This window comes from Opisthocomus hoazin, chromosome 19 (genome assembly GCF_030867145.1).
Source record: "Opisthocomus hoazin isolate bOpiHoa1 chromosome 19, bOpiHoa1.hap1, whole genome shotgun sequence".
Taxonomy (NCBI): Eukaryota; Metazoa; Chordata; class Aves; order Opisthocomiformes; family Opisthocomidae; genus Opisthocomus; species Opisthocomus hoazin.
In genome coordinates this window covers 9,405,875-9,426,268 of record NC_134432.1, presented here as the reverse complement: position 1 = coordinate 9,426,268, position 20,394 = coordinate 9,405,875, and the positions used below count along the sequence as shown (strand labels likewise).

At 55.5% G+C, this 20,394-nt stretch overlaps 1 protein-coding gene across 1 annotated transcript in view; it reads left to right on the top strand.

The window, feature by feature from the left end:
* ASTN2 (astrotactin 2) overlaps positions 1 to 20,394 on the top strand; it is a 360,893-nt gene that overhangs the window by 254,020 nt on the left and 86,479 nt on the right. The window contains exons 17-19 of the mRNA XM_075439778.1: positions 1,780 to 2,045; positions 14,345 to 14,478; positions 15,611 to 15,759. Coding sequence (XP_075295893.1) covers positions 1,780 to 2,045; positions 14,345 to 14,478; positions 15,611 to 15,759 — 549 coding nt within the window. The remainder of the gene's footprint in view (positions 1 to 1,779; positions 2,046 to 14,344; positions 14,479 to 15,610; positions 15,760 to 20,394) is intronic.

Here is a 20,394-nt window from a genome sequence, read left to right as displayed (position 1 = left end):
CGCGGAGAGGACGGGTGGCCCGGGGGCAGAAGCACCGAGCAGGTGGCTTGGAGTGGAGCCTCCAGCAAGGCATTCCCAGAGCAGTGCTCCAGCAGCTGGACCAGGCTACCCATCCAGCCTGGGATGTCTCCAGGTCTTCTTCCAAGTGTTGGTGGAAGCCTATGTGTGTGATTTGAACAACGATTTTCAGAAAGCCTCTTAGAAAGGCTGGAAACTGTGTGCCCCATCTCCAGGCAAGTCTTAGCTAAGCTTTGGCTAAAGCATAGCCTGTGTTAAGGACACATCCAGACATAGGATGCGAGTGGTCTATAATTCTTAGCTAGAAAGCCAATAATCCAGGAAGGAAGGTTTGATATCCTACTGCTGATCATAAGATAACTGATTCCTCTTTCTCTTCAGCTCTGTGTTCATGATCTCCCTTAAAGCATGGCTCCAAAAACTTCCTTCCCTGTGGAGGAGCTCTGAAATCACCTTGTAGCTTCACTCTTTCTGAGCCACCTAGTTTATCATGGCTTCATGGCTGTCCCTTACAAGGTTTGAAGTTGCCTAGAGCTGCTCTTCCAGAAAATAATTTCTCCAAGAACCAGCTCCAACTCTTGTTTTCCATGTCTGTGTACACCTGGATGTTGAGACATCTCCTCACAGCCTTGTTTTAATTTGTCTTAGCAACTGCCCCCCTTTTATTCCACTGAAAGACATTTTGGTTGCAATTTGCTCATTCTTCCGATGGCAGCTTTGATCCTGCGCACAGAGGTGTTCCCCGACAGCCAGAGAGCAGGGCTGTCCCTAGCCTGGAGGGCTTCAGGAATCATGAACGAACACGGTATCTGCTTGTATTTCTGAGTGACTGGTGCCTTGCCAGATCAGCTGCGTGTCACTGCAAGCCGAGGGCACTGAGACAATCCTCCTTCCGCTACAGCTCCTGCTTGGGACTGGGAGGTTGTTGCTGGAGGCAACAGCCATCCAGGTCATGAAAGTTGGGCCTTCCTTCTTGGATCAACCCAAGAAGAGTGTCTGTAGATAAGGAGTTGAAGCAGAAGTGTACAGAACAAAGATGGGAATCGTGGCTCTTTTTGTCAGGGTGTCTCCAGGTGTGATGCTTTCTTTGTCCTTAGCGAGCATTTGAACCAAGGCAGAGCAAAGTAAGGCTCTCCGGGATTATCTCCTTGTGGTTAAGACCACCAGGAAGTTTCACCTTGGGTTTCAAAGGCCTGAAGATGTCCTGAAAGCAGAGTGTTGACAGTTTGGTTTTGGCAACGCCTCCGTCTATTCCCCGTGCGGTGAGATTGTTCCAGTACCCGCTCACCCCCTCACCAAAGGGCTTTGTCCCACGAAGTAGTCTCTTTGCAGCCTCCTTTGGGTCCATCTCAGTGCCTGGATGATGTGTCACCCAAAGGAGAGAGCTAAGGACCACAGGGACGAGAGAGGTCTGACACTGGAGTGGGGATGAGGGCGCTCAGCCCTTTGACCAGGTCGCTGTGCAGAGGTTTCTTTTAGGCAGGGAAGATGTGTGGCTTTGTTTCATTTTGAAGTGCAGAAAGTTAATGTGCAAGTTACAAAAAAAGGAAGCTGGAAATGTTTGCACTTTCTACCCACTCACAAGCAGTGACCTGCAAGTCCTGTTTTTCTCCTCTCCTTGACCTTTCGGGTTTCCTGTTCCCACCTGGCCTACACCTTCAGCCAGCTGCGTTTATGCTGGCTGCAGCAGAGTTTGGGTTTGGGATGACTGTGCTGAGATTTGTTTAAACTTGTTTTTTTTCTTCCCCCTCCCTAAACCAGAAACAACTGAGCTTGGAAACAAGAAGGAGCTGAAATCCATGCCCTTCATCACCTATCTCTCGGGCCTGCTAACGGCACAGATGCTGTCTGATGACCACCTCATCTCAGGTGTGGAGATTCACTGCGAGGAGAAAGGGCGCTGCCCATCCACTTGCCATTTGTGCCGGCGCCCTGGTAAGGAGCAACTCAGCCCTACACCGGTTCTGCTGGAGATCAACCGAGTGGTGCCTCTGTACGCTCTGATCCAGGACAACGATACCAGGGAGGTGAGTGAGCAGGTGACGGACCAGCTCCACCACTATGATCCTACCTTAGTCACTTCTCAGGTCTGCCTTCCTCAGTCTCTGCATAAATGTTGGGTTTCCCAGAGCGGGGCAGTGTTTTTGTGCGCACGTTTGGTGGGGAACGCTGGAGGATGGTGTCAGTGATGGAGCTGGCAGGTCCTGCTGCCCACCGCCCTCACAGGCCCCTGTCTCCCTGCCTTCAGGACAGTGAAGGCAAGGCCATGAGCAGCCAGGGCCGTGGTCGCTCCTGGTGTCCACCCACAGCAGACACCGGTGGGTGGGATGCGTCCTGCGGAGGGGTCTCGGCAGCCAGGCGTTGGGTCAGTCCTTCACTCCTGGGTCTGAGATCTCACCCGCTGGCTGTGCAAGGGTGGCTGAAGCCCTGCAGGGCTCCAGCGTGACTTTGCAAAGCGCTGGGGCAGAGGGAGGCAATACCCAGCCCCTCGGGACAGTCCCACAGCCTCGGGAGGTCACTGTCACTGCAGGAGGGACCAGTCGAGCTGGGGGTCACCCTTCCCTGGGGCTGGGCTCCTGCAAGAACTTCAGCATTAGTCCTACAGAGATTGGTTTCCCACTTTCTCAGTTCACTGACAATCCCCTCCACAGTCCTCTAACCCCAACCCCAAGGCCAGAAGTGACAGACCTGCTCAAAGTCAGTTATTAGCACTCGGCTTGCACTTGATTAAGATGCCTGGAGCGAGCCAGCGTGCAGCAGCTGTGGGTGGGACGCGGAGGGCTGCAGGTCGGGAAGCAATCCTAGCACATGGAGCTGTGACCCCCAGGAATGATGCTTCAGCCCCTCCTGAGGTCCACAGGCAGAAGAGCCCCCATGCTTCTCCTGGCCCCCAAGTCCCTTATGCGGACGGTCCCTCCTTGCCTACCTCTTGATCTTGTTCCTGCTTTCCCGTCTATCAGCGCTCCTGGTTCTTCCATGCAGCCGTCCCTGACTTCCATACCCTGGTTCCTCTCTCTTTCCAGCTCTTTTCCCTAAACTCCCTTTCTCCCACTGTTTTCTCATCCTGCATCCTTTCCCTGCCCATGCCTGCTCTTCTTGCTGGGCAGTTCTTGTGGAGGCGTTGACCTGCTGTGACCAGCATGTCCAGGGCAGTGCTGGGGTGCGGCGTTCCGGGTACAGGGACAGCAGTGGGAAAGCTGGTTTCCTTCAGGCAAGAAAGATGCGCTTCCCAGCAGCAATCTGCAGGCAGACAGTTCCTTTTGGGGTGCGAGAGGTAGGTTAGCCAGCGGGGAAGGGGTAACGGAGAAAGCAGGCAGAGCCCAGCAGGGTCTGGGGGATCTCCATGGACCCTGCTCACCACCAGCCCAGGTGGCAATGCCACCCTGCCTCTGACCCTGGCTGTAATGTCCCCTGCTCCTCCTCACCTGTGTCCCCAGCCATGCTGGGCTCTCTTGGGGCCCATCCTTGTCCTGGGGAGCTGGAGCCGGAGTTTGGCCAGCAGCAGCCTCCTTCCCTGGCTCGTGCGAGGGCTGGCCCCGTCCGCTGCAGCTGGAGGACAGCCCGCATTGTGCTCTCTGCTGAGGCGCCGGGAAAACCGGCAAACACACACGCAAACAAGCAAAACCCCAAGGAAGTGATCAGACAAGAGAAGCCCCAGTCATCTTCCAAGAGGGCTGCGTTCACTGCATCCCTTCTCCTCCTCCTCCTGCTTCCTCACCCGGGGGTGGAGGTGCACCCGGGGAGCCCGTCGGAGCAGAGGTGCTGTGTGAGAGCTCCCCGTTGCCCCAGGGTGCTCTCGGTCAGCGGTGCCGGGCTGAGAGGTGGCAGGGTGAGGGATTCAGGCGGCTGCAGGATGGAGGATGCTGCTGAGGGGACGCTGGCAGCTGGCAGCGTGTGCCAGGACAGGTCACCTTGTGCTGTGCTCAGCGAGGGTCCTGGGGTGGGGGGACAGGTGGGTGCACGCTGTCCTCTCTGATCCCCCCCAGCTGGATGGAGTCTCGTTGTTCTGGCTGTGGGCTCCTCTCGATGGCAGCCCCTCTCATCCCCCCGTCCCTGCAGCCCATCCGAGGCCGTCCCCACCGTCGCCGCAGCAGGGCGCAGGGAGGGCTTTTTGCCTTCCCTGTCTCTCCTCTTTCCTGGCCATTCCCATTCCCTCCGCGTGAATCTCTTGTCTCACATCAGCTCCAGCACTTTGCTTTCCCCTTCTTGCTCACTTCTTAAACGTTCACATGATCTGCTGTCCTGCTCCATCCATCCCTTCCTCCCCAGCTTGCTTCTCTGCCTTCTCTCCATCAGCCTCTCTCCTGCAGGGTATTTATTTCTCCCCCTCTCCTAACCCTGCTGCCCTTCGGCCCCGCGGGCAGGGACAAGTCCCGCTGCCTGGGGGCTGTAATCTGCCGCTGCCGGAGGGGCTCACTGCCACCACGGCACAAACCTCGGCTCTTGGCGTCGCAGGTTTGCCGGGCAGCCTGGGCTGGGCAAAGCTGCACCCGCCTCTCTGGAGCCAAGGGCAGCCATGCCTGTGACCCAGTGAGGATGGTTCGGTGAGAGGTTAGCACTGCCTCTGCGAAGGTGTCACCCACCACGAGGACATCGCCCTGTCACTGAGACCCAGTGTGTGCCCTGCTCCATGGCGAGCGCGCCGGAGAGCCACTGGCTTGAGCTGCTTCCTCGCTCTGCACACCGGCATGGGTTCCCGGCGGGCGGGTGCCATCGGGAGCATCTCGCATGCGGTCTGGATGGTGAAATGTCCTTTTTCAGTATCGAGTAGGAGGCCTGGGGGGTTCCCAGGCACTAGCAGAGCAGCGTTTGTCTGTGGCATAAACAAGGTTTGCTGGTGCCCAGGCTGAGCCAAGTCCTGCACCTCCAAGGCGAGGAGCACAGCTGAGCGCTCCCCTGCCTGCTTTTCCCCATCCATGTGGACAATACTGAGTCGATCCAGCAAATGCTGGCCTTGTGGGAACTGCGGGCAGATCTCAATTCCTCCATAGTATTAAAAACATAATAATTGTAAACAATGAAGATCTTTCTCATCGCATATATGCCTAGACACGTAATTAATGACCTTGCTTTCTCTCTGTACATGTATATAAAGAGGTGGATACTGACACCTAGAAAGTTTGCTGCAAGCTTTTCCAAATAAGACTAGCTGCATTGATGAGGCAAGACACACATAAAGACATTTTGCCTATTTTAGTACGTGTAGGATTTTTTAGTAGGTTTGTCTTTTCATCTGCCTCAATGCACTTTTTAAAATTTGCAGCTACTGCACTGTACCAGCCCGTGTTCTTGGGTGCTGCTGACCTTGCCAGACTCTGAAGTGCTGGGGTTGAAGTTTCCATGCCGGGTGTCTGCCTTGGGCTGATGTGTGATTTTTTTCTATGCGTGTATGTCTGATTTTAGCTAAAACTGACCATTTCCAAGAGGGAGATTAGGTGAAAATATATTGCTTTGCCCATATGATGCATGTTGGAAAACTGTCTATTTTCATGTCATTGGGAACTGCTGGGTTTTTTTCTTGCGTTGAAGCAGGGGCTTGAAATTTAGAAGGGCTCCAGGAGACAGGTTTTGCCTTTTGCTGCCCAGGGGACGTTAGTCTGGAGGCATCTGTACTGGAGGTTGAAGGGAACTCTCAGCTGTGTGTGCTCAGCAGGGCTTTGATCTGTCTCCCCAGTCCCACTCAAGCATCGTTCCCACTCCCAGCAGCGAGGAGGGATGGGATATTGGGTGCCTGGGGCAGGGCGCTGCCGGTTGTTGACCTCCCTGCCTTTCCTGCTTGCATGCAATGAAAACTTTACTGAGCCCCTGCGTGGAGGGGTTTCTGTTTCCCACTGTGGTTTAGCGGCGATGGTCAGAGAACTTGCGCGGTCGCTGATAGCTGCAGGCTGGCTGCGGACTTTGGCAGTGCTGGGGTGGGCAAGGAGCCTCCTAGCATCAAGGAAATGTGTTTGAAAGTCCAAACACCTTCTGAAGGGCTTTGTTGAATGGCTTTTACATGGCCAGTGTGGCTGTGGGCAGAAGGTTTCACAGAGGAAGGACTGCTCGCTGGAACAGAGACAATGCTGGAGGCCTCTCTCCAGAGGTCCTGGGCAGCTGGTGGGGTTCAGCTAGTCCAGGTAGGTTTGTGGCACCGTTGCTGTGACAGCCCTGTTGCTCTTCAGTCTAAATGCTCACGAGTTGGAGAGATGTAAAGAGACAGAGAAGCTGTGACCTTGGCAGTGACTTCTCTGGATGCCTCTGGAACCTGCATCTTATTTTGATCGCTGCCGTCTGCCTGCATCTCTCTTCTGCTTCACTTGTGCTCTGCAGCAGTGCGGGCACCAAGGTGGGGTCAAAGCAGTGGTGTCCATCAAATGAAGCTGGAGGAGATTCTGCACTGCAGACCTGTGGAAGAAGCCTCCACCAGTGCCAGTGGCTGACCAGACCCAACAGCAAAGAGCTTCTATCCATCGTGGGGCTTTCTGCTGGCAAAATGTCCCCAGCACCTGGAGGGCAGGGTGCTGCTGAGTGCATGTGATGGGAGAGAAGAGAGACATGGTGACCCTGGCTGGTTCCCTCTGGTGAATGTCCTGGAGCTAAAGGAGAGGCGAGCCACACATCACCCCAGCAAGAGTGCCAGGCTGTGGAGGCCTTCCTGCTCCTCCTCCTCGCCGCTGTCTGTGCTGGGCTGCAGAGCAGCCGTCGCCGGTGGTGGGGAGGAAGGGGGCAGGCAGCGAAGTCCCTCCTGTTTGTTCTCTGTTCTCCCTCATCCCTTTCTCCCCCTAAAAAACCCAAACAAACCCAAAGCTGCTCCTGCAGAGCAGCTCGGCCAGCAGAAGTGCTTGGAGGGTGGCGTGGCGGTGGGGTGCGGGGCAGGGGAGCAGGAGAGGTCGATCTCACCCCTAGTGGGAAATGGACTCAAACCCCTGTCGTTTGTATTTAAGGAGACACATGGAACTGGAGCTTGGAATTTTGGAAGACTCCTAGGACCTTGATTTAATTTGAAAATTGAGTGATCTCAGCATTTGCCTGCAGCCCCGGCCTCCTTGCAGCACACACGACCCAGCCCGCGGTGTGGAGGGGATGTGGGGCTTGCTGGGGGGCACATCCCCACGCTGCCGGCCCCGTGAGCCTCGGCAGGAGCCCAGCATGTGGCCGGGACCATGGCAGGCTTGTGCCAGCTGTGCCTGCTTGCCGGGGGCTGGGTCACCCTCTGGGACGGCAGCTCTCAAGGTTGGAGCATGGTTCCCCATCGCTGCTTCCCACCCCTTGCCTGCAGACACCCGCTGGCCCCAAGGAGCCGTCTGAGCAGAGTGTGGCCACTGCTGACCACCTCAGTGTCTCCAGGCTGGCTGAGTGGCCTTGGCGTGGGTGCTGGGGGTGAGGACCAGGGGAGCTGCGGGCAGCGAGCGTGCCCAGCCCGTGCTCGTGGCCCTAGTGACCGCCCCAGCCTGGCTAGAGAGGCGGCTGAGTTATCACGGACCAGAAGGGCAAGCAGGGGCAAAGAGAGGGGAAAGCACCTCCTTCATCCATCCCGTCCTCCATCCTTCAAACTGCTTCTTCTTGGAGCGAGCTGAAAGTGCGATGGTGACAGTGGAACACGTGTCCTTCCTCCCTCTGGAGCAGGCTGGCTGCTCGCACAGGCAACAGCGAAGTGGTGGTGGTCTCAGGGGGAGCTGCACAAACCGGTGTCACTTTTGCTCCTGGGTCCAGCTGATCTCTGTGCCCTTGCTGCTCGCTTGCTCTGATGGCTGTGTTTCAGCAGAAGTGCAGAGCGTAGCTGGTTTTGATGTCTTCTGTTGGTGGTTCTTGGTCAGGTCTCGGGGTCCAGGTGCTCTCACACTCGCTGTTACATGGCACAGTGTGATGGAGCCATGCCCTGGTTGTGTACTTGGAGCCCTCCTATGCATTTATACCAACCCTGAGTTACCAGGATGGATGGTTTGAAGGGCCCACTGTGGAGTGAAACGCATCCATCATACCTCCATCACCGCCTGTCCATCGGGGCGGTGGGGAGCCCACCGTTCTGTGCAGACTGGGCTCACCACTGCAACTCTCCAGCCCCTGGCAGGGAGCTGGAGTATCCAAGTGTATTGCTGGTGCTGTGGGCCCCCTTTTGGTGTTGACATTGCCCTCAAAGGGCACAACAGATGGAAAAGAGCACGCCTGAGAAATCCAGGGTCCTGGTCCTGGCACCCCATGCTCCTGCAGCAGGAGATTGCCTTGTTGGGCAACATCTGGGTTCTGCTTCTGGCTTTGAAATCACGACTGTGCCTTGGAGAGAAGCCCTTGACTCCATTGGGTAAACGTTGTCCATGCAGCCATCCTGATTTGGCCCATAGGGAAGCAAACCGTACGTGGAGACCAGAGATGTGCCTGGAAGAGATCGGTCCTAGGCTTGAGCAGGACCAGAAGAAATGTGAGCCTGAGGAGGAGGGCAGATGAATTGAGACGAGGGCTGGAGAAGTCAAATTGGGACTTATTTCTCGGGGAAGGGTTTGGCTGTACCCCTTGAATCCCGTTCAGGAGGGCAGATATCGGGCCCCTTCCCATTGCCCTTAGTCCCAGAGCTGGTTCTCCTGACACCCTCTGCCCATCTGGGCCCCACTAGAGGAGGGTGAGGGTTTGCAGGATGTGATGGGGTCAGGATGGGAGGTGTCCCTGAGGCCATGGGCTCCCTTTGCCCCCACATAGCCCCGGATGGCCGAGCTGCTGGAGGACAAGGATCCTCCCTGGGTGTACGCAGCTTCCCCGAAGCAGCCCCTGAAGGCGTGGAGAGCCGGCGCCAGGGATTTCTTTTTCCATCACCAAAGCTGAAAGGGAGCCAGGGCGAATGGGGACAGCGTTAGTATTGTTGAGGTGAATTTTTTGTTTTGGTGTGGGGTTTTTTTATTTGTTTTTGCTTTGTTTTAATATCTGCTAATTGGCCCTTGTTCTCCTCCTTGCGCACTTGAGCATCCTGCTGCAGCGCGAGCCCACATCCGACTCGCGTTACCGGGGAAGAATAGCCGCATTGTAACCGCCTCGGTCGGGCTGTAATGCAGAGCTTTGTAGCTGAGGTGTGAAAGCGGAGCTGGCTCCCCAGGACGGGACTCTCGTTGCAGCGCGAAGGCTTTTATTTCCCCTGCTGCCAGGTTTTACAGTGTCCTCTGCTGCTCCCTCGGATCCCATAAATAACAGAAACCAGGATGCTGCCCACCCTGGGTCCCTTCCAGCACCCTGACCTTTCCGGCAAACCGCTGATGTGCCTTCCCAGGATGAAGTGCTGGTGATCCCGCTCCCCGGGGAGCGGCAGCCGGAGGCAGGGAGGGTGTGAGCAGCACAAGATGAGATCACCTGCCAACAGCAGTGGGGAAACTTCATCCTCCTTTGCTGTGAACCTGGAGCAGACTTTCAGACGTGAACTGCGTGATCCTGGAAAGAGTCTCTGGCCTGGGAAATCCTTAGTTTTCCTCCTCCTTCCCCACCTCCCCCCCCTTCCTCCCAGAGATGTCTAGTCTGAGGAGCAGTGTTCATCTCCTGTGAGCAGCGCTGAGCATTACTGTAAGGGCACGGAAAGCTTTTCCTCCAGCCACCCTATTATCATGGCAGCATCCCGTTCAGGCTGTGCAATCCCAGCTGGAGCCTCCATCCCATAGCCCCCTTTCCCTTTATGAACAGTCAGTAATGCTATTGCTACCTGCGGACTGCTTGGGGCACGGCAGCGTCCGGGAGCACCGGTCGGTGGCCCGGTTCTGTCAGGCGCCATATGGGACGGCATCGCTGGACGCACGGGTCTGCTGGATCTGCCTCCTCCTGTGTGCAGGCACCGTCTCCATCCTGCCAGCAGGAAGGGACAGAATGTCTCCGTTGGCTGCTGTGTCCCTGGGCGTGGGGCTGAGCCTGTCTGCTGGCGTGACCCAGCCTGCTTCCACTCTTCCTCCTTTCCTCCTACATTTAGAAGAAGAGGAACAAACAAGCAAACAAAGACCAGGGAAACCAGCACAAAACCCAAGATGTACCAAAATGCGAGTATCTAGATCATCTCCAGTATCTCCAGCACATCTCTGTCCAGCCTGCGTGTTCAAGTGTGGTTGTTTTTTTTTATCTTCCTGTATTTCCTTTTTAATTTTTCCAGAAACTGAGGTGTGTGTATCAACCACAAGGAAACCTAGAATTGGAGAAACAGTTGAGCCGCATTTTCGTATCCCTGCCAGCCATGGAGAAGACCAGGTGTTCACAGAGGAGCACCCAACTCACGCCCTTCCCAGTACCCCAGCTGGAAACACCCACCCCTGCCGTGCGTGCTGAGTCCTGCAAATGCTGATCTGAAATGTTGCTTCATGTCCTATAATTTTTCCTCTCCAGGGATGTCAGCAGAAAACCCACAGTCAGAAATAACTTAATGCTTCTCCCTCCATCAGCCGGGTCTAACAGAGGACAAAGGAAATGTTCTTCTATATGCTGTTGCAGAGCGTCTAAGCCATAAAACGGGGCCAAATGGCCTCCCCCTGAGCACAAATAACAACAGGAGAAAGATCCATATGCAATCGAGTATAGGATAAATGTGCTTAGCTGATCATTCGTTTCCCTAATATTTTTTTTATGAATAGGCTTAACTTATGGTAAGATGGGACTTTATGGTCCTGTAAGTCTTGCTTGTGTCAAAACAAATGAACTAGCCATCCTATGGGGGAACTATCAATCCAGTATATGTGTGTGTATGGGTGTGGGGAGTCAGACCTATTATACCTTTAAGAGCAAATTAGATGCTGTTCCTATGATTCATAATGCTATATATCTAATGGCATGACTCGTCATCTAGAAAATAAACGTTTCGAGCCAGTTTCTCATCTCATAAATTTCCCCTCTGGCACTGAAGGACATAAACTAAATGGGCTGACTCACAGGGAAACAATACAATTTGGATACTTTTAAATGAAAGATAAAATTGCCTTAGGGCACAGAGGGGTGTTGAGATCCCGGGGAGCGGTTGGCAAGCGCAGGATGGGGTGCCGGGGGCTGCTCTGCCATCCCCAGCAGGCAGGGCTGCTCCTGCGAAGCCCTTCAAGTTTCCAGAGCTCACTGGGTTTTCCCAGCTTGGTAGCTTGGTGTGACCACGGTGGCGAAGCATCTGATGCGGAGATGGTGGTGTTGGAGATGGTTATGTTAGAGATGGTTGTGTTGTACACGCTGTCTCCTGGCAGGGAGGAGAGCATTTGCTGCACGTTGCTGAGCGTGGCAGCAGGGAAGGATGGGAGATGTGGAGGTGCCCTCTCCAAGGCAGAAGGGGAAGGCAATCCTCAGTCACCACAGACCAGGGAGGTCGCTGGGCATTCCCACCTGCAGCTCTCCCAAAGGCTGCAGCTGCCCATGGGATGGGTCTTGGCACCTTCACTACATCCTTGGTCCATTGCTCTTGGTCTTCCTGTGCCCTTGGGCTCCTGGTTTGGGTGGCAGCTGCTGTTCTCCTCAGTTTGTGTGAGCAGTCCCGTACCTCCCGGGCCATGCTGTCAGAAGGAGAAGGGGAAGGAGAGGTTTTCTGTGGTTGCCACCTGTGGAGGAGCACATGCCTGCAGCGTGCCTTTGGGACTGGGCTGGGTAAAGCTGTGGCCTTTGCAAAGGAAGGTGGCTTCGACTGCTGATCTCTGCCAGGGCCCGAGAGCAGCCTCTGCCACTGCAGCCAGAGCCTGGAGCCAGCTGGGGGAGGCGAGGGAGGGAAGGGCGGGCTGTGTGTGAACCACAGCAAAAGCTATACCTGGCTTCAGGGCTGGGAGGACCACAGAGTCCTCAAAGGTCACGGAGACCCTCCGTTTGTCCTGGATTTTCTGCGGAGCAAGCGCGTCTTCCCATGGAGCAGACTGGTGTCCCCACGGAGGGTGTGGAGCCTTCTAAAGTGGTGGTGAACATCTTTGTGCAGGGAGCCTCATCCCTTCTTTCTGCACGGTCTTACCCGTTTCCCCCACCACTTCGCTCGTGCCACTTCCCCACCCTTCGATACGCGCTCCCCAGCGCCGAGGGGAAAATCCTGGAAGCCACCGGCTAGAAATCCTGCTGGAAAGTGAGGGAAGGCAAGTCCTGGCTGCCTGGCCACCCCGGCCCTTCCCCGCTGTTAGCCGGGGGCTGGAAGTCGGAGCGGGGGCCGGCTGTTCGCTGAGTAACCCGGTTAGTGCGCGTAGGTGCGCTCGCCCTAATGAGTGCAATTGAAGGACGCATCGATTAGCTAACCTCATTTGTGTAGAGGCTGACACAAGGCAGATGCCGGCTGGGTACCTGCAGGATCTAATTAAAATGTGCGCGAGGCTGGGCAGGCAGAGCAGAGGGGATTGCTCATCCAGCCTTGCACTTGCCATCGGAAAAAAGAAAATAGGATGGAATTGACTATTGAATTTGGCTAAAGGGCAGGGATGGGGCGGGTGGGATTTCTTCCCTGGGTTGAGGGTGTGCGGGGAAGGGCCGTGCAGAGCAGCGGGGCCAGGGTGACAACGGAGCAATGCCATCGGTGTGACCCCCCAGGGACCATCCAACGTCTGTCTTCACACATGGCGCACGCCTGTGCACACGCGTACGCACAACAGACGTATTTGTCCCGCTTGCTGGGGAGAGCACGCGCTTCCCCATCCATCCGTGTGCATCATCTTCTGTTTCTGTCCTGCACAGACCCGCTGCCCTCTGCAGAAGTGTGTCTGCACCGATTTATCCATCTCTGTGTCTTCCCTGCTCTCCAATTACTTTGTGATGCCCTTTCCAGCCCAGAACTTCAATTACATTCTAAAGAACAAAATAAAATAACGTCACATTTTCTCCCTTTCACATGTTTTTTCCTTCCTTTTTTATTTTTTTTTTCTTTCCCTTCTGGAACAGTCCCATTTTGTAAATGCCTGGAAGCAGAAAATGTTTCAGGCGAGGCGCCTCGTTAAAGGCGCTCGGGGTGTTTGGGGCGAGCGACAAAACCCCGGACAATGGGAGCCCTGACGTCAGGCTCTATTTATATCTCCTCTTTTCAGAAACCTCCCTGGCATGGCGCTTTTCCTAGAGTTTTCTGCTAAATGCCGCAGCGCTGGAGCCGTCCCTGTCCTCCTCAAAGGGCAGGTTTTTATCTTTAAGGCGTAACCTGGCAGTGCGGGCGATATCGCCCGGGCCAGGCATCCGCAGGCGGCTTTGAAAGGGCGGAATAGTGCGGCTGCGAGCGGGGCTGCGCAGAGGCCGGCAGCGAAGCTGCTCGGCGTGGAGGAGGACCTGCGAAGGCGTTTCAGCCCCGAAATGTGCCTTTTAGAAGGTCAAAAGCATTACAAAGGGGTTTGTTTTAGCGGATGAAGTTTTGGGGTTATGATTATTCCAGCAGGGTGTTGTGGCTACGCAGGGTCGGGTTGAACGTTGGCCATGTGTGCGTACGGGGAGAGATGCTGTTGTCTAAGCTGGAGGTTTAATTAGACACGACAGGCAAAGGTAGCAGGAGCAGTCACCACGAAGCCTGAACGACAGCAGGGTACGGAGCGAGGGATGCCCTGTCCTGCAACGTGGGGACCGACGCTGATGGCCCCGAGCTGCAGGATGAGCGCAGGGAAGACATCGCTGGGTTAGACCTGGAGGGCTTTGGGAATTTAGTCTGAGTGTTTCAGCCTCAGACCCCAGCAGATGGGAAGCTGTTACTCTGGGGATCCACTGGTGTCGTTAGGAGCGGTCCGGAGGGCTGCTGGTCCGGCTGGGGACAGCCTGTGGAGGGGAGACTGCACGACTGGGAACACCCTGCAAGTGTTATACAGGATTTTGTAGTTTTTCTTCCAGGTACTGCTGTTTTGCTTGTGAGTATTGCTTATGCAAGTGAATAAAGCAGCAGTTTGCTTGCAGGAGGGCAGCTCATATAAATAACAAACCTATGAGAGGGATGGAAGTGGTCTGTGTTGCTGGGCATGCAGAAATTATTCTTCGTGGGGACAGAAAGAGCTATGGGATGGGCACGGGGAAGAGTTTCGCTGCGCACAGCAGCAGAGTAAAGGTACCCTACATATGATGTCTGGTGACAGAAACGGGCTTATGTTCGTGTTTCTTCAGGCAGCTCAGTCCTCCGTCGCAGGAGATCCCTCTGTACGAGGCATCGTGCACACACTCCCCGTCCCCGCAGCAGAAGCAGCTCCCAGGGATGAGCCAGCATCACTCGATCTGCAGGAGCTACAGCACAGGGGGGTGAAGGGACTTGCCCAGGGCCTCGCAGAGAGTCCATGGCAGAGCTGGGGGGACCCCCACCACCCCAGTATTTCCCGATCCCGGACTCTGCGCACACGCACCCCTGATGCTCGGCCGAGCCGCTGGCCGGATTTCACCGAGTCTTTAGCGCACGTGTTCACGCTTTTTATTCTCACATCAGGCTTTCAAGGGAGCCCTGATGAGCTCATACTGGTGCTCGGGGAAAGGCGATGTTATCGAAGACTGGTGCAGGTGTGACCTCAACGCCTTCGACGAGAACGGACTCCCGAACTGCAGCCCTCTCCCTCCACCTGTGTACGTATGGGTGCAAGCCCCTCCGCGGGTCACGGCCCTGGCACCAGCCCCTTTCCCGCAGGCTGAGCCCATGGGCACCTTCTTCCCCTCGCCCTCGAGCCCCGGGGCCGCAGTCCAGCGCTCCTTGCTGTGTGACTGATGCCTTTAGGATATCCTGGCTCCGGCTGTGGCCCTGGAAGGTTTCCTTATAGATTTTCATCACCTGATTAGCAGGGCTTGTAGAATGGGATTTCAAATGCTGAAAGAAATGGAATTACATTGTGGCTTGTCAGAGCAAGAGCAAACTGATGGGGAATTAGCTGAGAAAGCAGGAAGACTGGCTCCAGCGAGCCGGTATCCTCGGAGGGGATTCATTTCCCATCCTGAGTTAAGCAAACACGCTCCTATGTTTGGAGCCGGACTTTCCATAGCCCTGTACTTGGTGGTGTCATTTACCCCCGTGCAAAGAGAGCGGACGCCTTTGTGCCAGCACGGCCAGGAACACAAAGCTGCTCTGCCTTCGCTCCTACCCGTGTGGGCCTGAGCCGGGCAGGAGCTCCCGCACAGCTGCCCTGCTTTGGGCAGGGCAGCCCATCAGGGATGGGATCCATCAGGGGCCCATCAGGGGCCTGCTCATTTGCAGCTGGGTCAATGCAGAGCCACACCTGCCCCTACTCTCCCTCCTTCCTTTGCTCGCTGGCGATGCAGCCCAGCCCCTCCCCTCCCGCAGACCCAGCCCTGCTGGGTGCCATAAAGGTCAAGCTGGATCCTCCCCTTCTCTTTTGCTCCTGGGCAGCTGGTCCTCAGTTCCCCCCAGGGCTGCTGAAGTTCAGTCATTCTCCCGGGAGGTGAAGGCTCCTGTAGATGGGATATCTGGGGTCGTGTGGTTGCATTTGCATGACCTAGGCTCTTACAGGAGGAGGGGAAGGTAAGGACACACATTGAGTAGGCTGCACCCAACTGAACTTCAACTGGAAGTTCTTCTGTGCTCACCTACCCACTCTCCCTGCGTGCCTACTGTCCTTGTGGGTCTGTCCACCCATCGCTGTGTAGGAGCGTGAGCCCGCCCAGGGGTTGTGCTGCTTGTAGAGGTGGATTCCTCCCCCCAAGGGAGCTGATGCCTTATTTGGTTTCTTTCCCATCTCCTGCCCAGCCTGCGGCTCTCGCCAAACGTGGAGCCCTCCAGCACCGTGGTCTCTCTGGAGTGGCTGGACGTGCAGCCTGCCATTGGGACGAAGGTGTCCGACTACGTCCTGCAGCACAAGAAGGTGGATGAGTACACGGACACAGACCTCTACACAGGTGGGTGTGGCTGCCGGGGGCAAGCTCCTCTCAGAGAGGTTTCTGCAGACATGGATGTTTGAGGGGAAGGGAAAATACAAGAACGTGGTGTGGCAGAAAGAAGTGGTTTGCCCTTTTTGGATCGGAGAGCTGTGAGTTGGAGTTTCTGCCTGAAGTGACTGTTTGATCTGATCAGTCCGAAATGCTAGAGGATGGTGAGAGGAAGGTCAGCCCTCAACAACTCTTGGTCTGTCCCAGTGGGTACTGCATTGCATGCTAGCCTTTGAAAGGACACTGTAAATTGCCTTGCACACGTATAGAAGTAACTCAAAGCCTGCAATGTTTAGGGAGACCATTTAAGCAGCACAGAACTTCTCTAGAGGAACCTGAAACTTCCCTGGGCTGGAGCTTGGTTCCCAGCTCAGGCTTGGATTGAGTGCTCTGTCCCTCGCAAAGGTTTTGTCAGCAATTCAAGCCATGCTCCAGGAGCTGCTGGGCGAGGAGGGCTGTGAAGGGTGGGGGGTTGGTTTGGGTGAATCAGTGCTATGTTTCAGAAAATAGCACTTGAGACCTTGAGTGGTGCTGCTGCTGTGTAGAAAGCCAGGCAAAGCCGCCTGCTGCTTTTTGCTTGAGGATTTTGGATGTGGCTTGTTAAAGAAGCTGTTGGACTAGATGAGCCACAGAGGTCCCTTCCTACCCCAAACATTCGGTGATTCTGATTCTGTGACATGTGGCATACCAGTGGTGTTGACTGAAGCAAAGATGTGCCTTTCTAGGAAGGCTTCTTCTCCCAGGTGCTGGCAGTATCTAATTTCAGCCCTGCTAGGTAAGGGAACGTAGGAGGAAGGTTTCCACCTGGCATTGGAGTAAAGCTCTGCAACAGCTATAGCTCTGCGTGATTAGAAACCTCATTTGTTTAAAGGTGGAGTCTGGTCAGCCTAAGTGAGCTGTACATGTCCAGGCTGCCTGCAAGGACCAGGGACCAGACTGAAGGTGGGGACAGGCTGGCACTGGAGGGGGGGACGTCGCTGCGCTCAAGTGGTCTTGCCGGGGCTTCCTGGACGTCCTGGCAAGACGGTTGTCTGTGGTTCTCTGTTGGCAAGGCAATCTCAGGAAGGTCGTTCCGAACCAAATTGGGAGTTGCACATGGCCAGTCCTTAGGTCTTGCTCAGAAGCTTTCTCAGCTTACGGTGGTGGCTTTTTGCCTCTCCTCACTGATTTTGTAAGACCCTTTGAGCCAAGCCATCTGCTGCCATGAGCTGCAGATGACTCCAGCTCACGGCCACAGGGACATTTTCACTCTCTCTGTTCTTTTCAGGCCCATCTATTCTGCTTCTGCAGCCTCTCTTACCGCCGTATCCAAATTTTTTTGTGCTACACGAGCTGGCCTTTTCCTGTTGGAGAGAGCCAGAGCCCCACATGCTGGGAGGCCCTGGCCGTTTGTGGAGACCCCCGCAAGAAGGAGCTCTGACTCCTGGCTCATACACCAGTCCTGTCCCACAGGAGCTTTCTCCAACACCTTGCCAGCATCCCCTTCCAGAGCTGCCCGAGGTGGCTGTGGCCCCTGGGTTATGTTTCTAGTTTCCCGGCATGGAAGAAGGCTTGTTCTTTATCTTGGAGGGGCACCCTCCAGTAACGGCGAAAGAAAACAAGCCACCAAAGGAGGGGCTTTGTTTTGGATGGGGATTCCAGATTGCTCACACGTCGGTCAGGTGAGGCCAGACTGGGGAAATGTGGGGTTTCTCCTTTGAAGTGGCTGGATCTTTGCCTGGCAGCCAGAGTAGGAAATACAGATTATTATTATTATTTTCCTTTTATGACTGCCATGTGTTTGACAGGTGATTGAATTCATTGTGGGGAGCTGCCCTCCCCTCTCCCTGCTCTGGGGGACTGTTTGGGACAGAATGACCCCATTAATAATTAAAGAGAAAAGCCAATCCTCAATCTCTATTTTTTTTTCCTATGTTGTTTATAACCAAACAACATTCCTGCCTTCATTCCTTTCTTACCCTGCAGGCCTCTAATACCAGATGACTTGATTCTTGCAAATACCTTGCGTAGGTGCTGACAGCTGCAGCTCTCAAAGCTCTCATGGTACTCTCTTCACTTGGTACCATGCTTTGCCCGTCCAAAAATCCTACCATGTGTATCCCCTTGCCACCATCACCCACCCATCATGCTGCAGCACATGTCCATCACATCTGAGCAGCATCCACAGAAACAATAAGTCAACCCGAGAAGAAGGAAGCCTTGGGAGGGGGCTGTGGGGTATGAAATTTGGGTGGCTTTGGATGGATATTGGCAGATCTTCCTTCCCCGTTGGTGTCCTGGCTGCTGGCAGGTAGGAGCAGGTTGCTCCATTGCTGGGAGGTGCACCGTGGGTACCTTCAGAGCATGGCAGTGCTGGGTTGGGAGGATCCTGCAAGGTTTGAGGGCTCTTGAGGCTGCTGCTGTTCATCCTTTGGATCTCTTGAGTTTAGATGTGTGGGTTATTTTTGCTTGTATGGGGGGTTGTTGGTTTTATTGCAGTTGTAGCCATTTCTTCTTGGGATTCCTGGCATTGGCTGGGGCTAGAGCTGTGCCAACCTGCCTTTCAGCCCCATGGCAAAGTAGATGGTACCTGGCCCCTGCCTAACCTGCCTTCTGCCTTCCTCCTGCCCCCCAAAAGCCTCCAGTCTCTCACCCTTGCAAAACTCCTGGGCCCTACCCCTTGCCTTGCAACTGGAAGATGTAGCCTTTTCCTTGAGCCAGAAAGTATTTGCCACTCTTGGAGAGGAGTCAGGAGGGAGTTTTGAGGCTGGTCTAACGGGCATCCCCTCTGCTCCCTGCTGGGCTCTGCACAGGGCGGTGATGCTGCGGGATGGGGTGGAAGGAGCCGGGAGCTCGCACGGGTCGGCTGCCCCCAGCTGTACGTGATTTTTAAAGAGCCTTATTACTGGTGCTTAGAAAAACATGGCCCTTGGACCATCTGAGGCTAATAGGAGGTGAACTTGTGTGCGAAACAAACCACGCTTTCAACACCAGCGCGCGGGGAGCGAGCGGCTCTTCGCTCGGGAGCCAGCGGAGAAGGCGGAGAGCAATTACATCCCAAACTGTTTATTAAAACTTGTGGAAATTACTCATAACTCCATGTGTGCGACAGCTTTGTAGTTGAGTGATGCTCTTTGTTTGAACATGGGGCTCTCGAAGAGGGCGCGAGCGCGTGTGTGTGTGCGCGGCCGAGCCCGCCAGCGCATGATGTCATGGACGAAGCAGGCGCTGCACTTGAGAGAGGGAGAAATGTGTTTTACAGGGTGAGGTACAAACTGAAATGGCTGTGAACATCTGGAACTGATATTAGGCTTGGAAAATGTTTTCTGTCACTCCAACACTCCTCTGGAGGAAGGTTTCTGAAGTTAAGAAGCTCCGAAGGGGATGAGGGGGGAGGGACGAGGGAATAACATGACCGCAGCGTAAAGTGCTTTTTATGTCTCGGTTCTGGTTGCTGTAGCCAGGCCGTGTCCCTGCCTGTGCCGGACGGGGGACCTGGGGTATCGCTGTTGCTCATTGTGGTGGTCCTGGCTTAGAAGGTCCCCTGGGCGAGCTGAGCCCCACCGCTGGGACGGTCCTGCAAGGGGACCACTACATCCTCCAGTCCATGATGGGTAGGAGGACAGAAGGATCCTTGTCCCTGGTTTTAGGGTGGGGGACCAAGGAGCTGAGGTGGGAGGCTTCATCTGAAAGGCAAAGGGTGAAGTCCTCGGGTGGGAATGGGCAGACCAGTGCCTGGTTTCACACCACCTGGACTGTCTCTGGGGCCCATGTGGGAGGTCAGTGCAGGTTGGGGTGACCGCTGTGCGTGTGCAAAATGCAAGGTTTAAAAATAAAAAAAGCGCTATGAATGTGCTTGTAGCGCACAGCAGGGCTGGGAGCAGCTGGAGGAAGACGAGGGGCTGCGCTTTTGCTGTGTGACGGGCTGGGGTCTGTGGGCTTGGCGGGGGCTGCGTTGTTCCTGGGTGGTGACCGTGTTGCTGCTGTGATGCTTTGGGAGCTCTGGGAGCTCCTCGGTCCCTCTCTCGATGTTCCTCTCCCTGGTGCAGTTTTCTTGCCAGTGTCTGCGTGTTGCTGGGTTCCTGACAGTGTGTCTGTTGGAGAGAGCCTGGCCAAGGCCAGGGGGGTCCCACCAAGCTCCCCCCGGGCCCCGGCTGTCTGTGGGAGCCTTGGGGGTGTCGCCATGCACCTGCGAGGGGGCCCGTGGGGCCGGTGGCTTCGGTGTGGGAGCTGCAAGAGGCTCTCAAAGCGCTTTGCTGTTTGTACATCAGACCCTTCCTCCCGCAGGGCATGCGAGGGGCTCTCACTTGCTGTGCAGATGGAGGGAAAACAGCAAGACACAGAGATAAAACGCCTTTCCCGAGGTCCCAAAAGCTGAGCAGTGAATTAACCTCGGCACAAGGCCCTCAGCATCGAGCAGTACTGGCCTCTGAGAGCAGAGGAGGTGCAAGTCCGGATCCCTCCAGCTCCCTGCCCTGTTCTCTCTGCTCTGCCAGGACCCACCAGCTCACGGCTGCGTTACGCCGTGCTCCCAGTCCTTCCCCACCGCCGAGGCGGTCAGCCCTGTACCCACGCGATGGCTGCGCTCCCCGACCGTGAAGCTGTCTCCTCCTGCCTGTGCCTTAG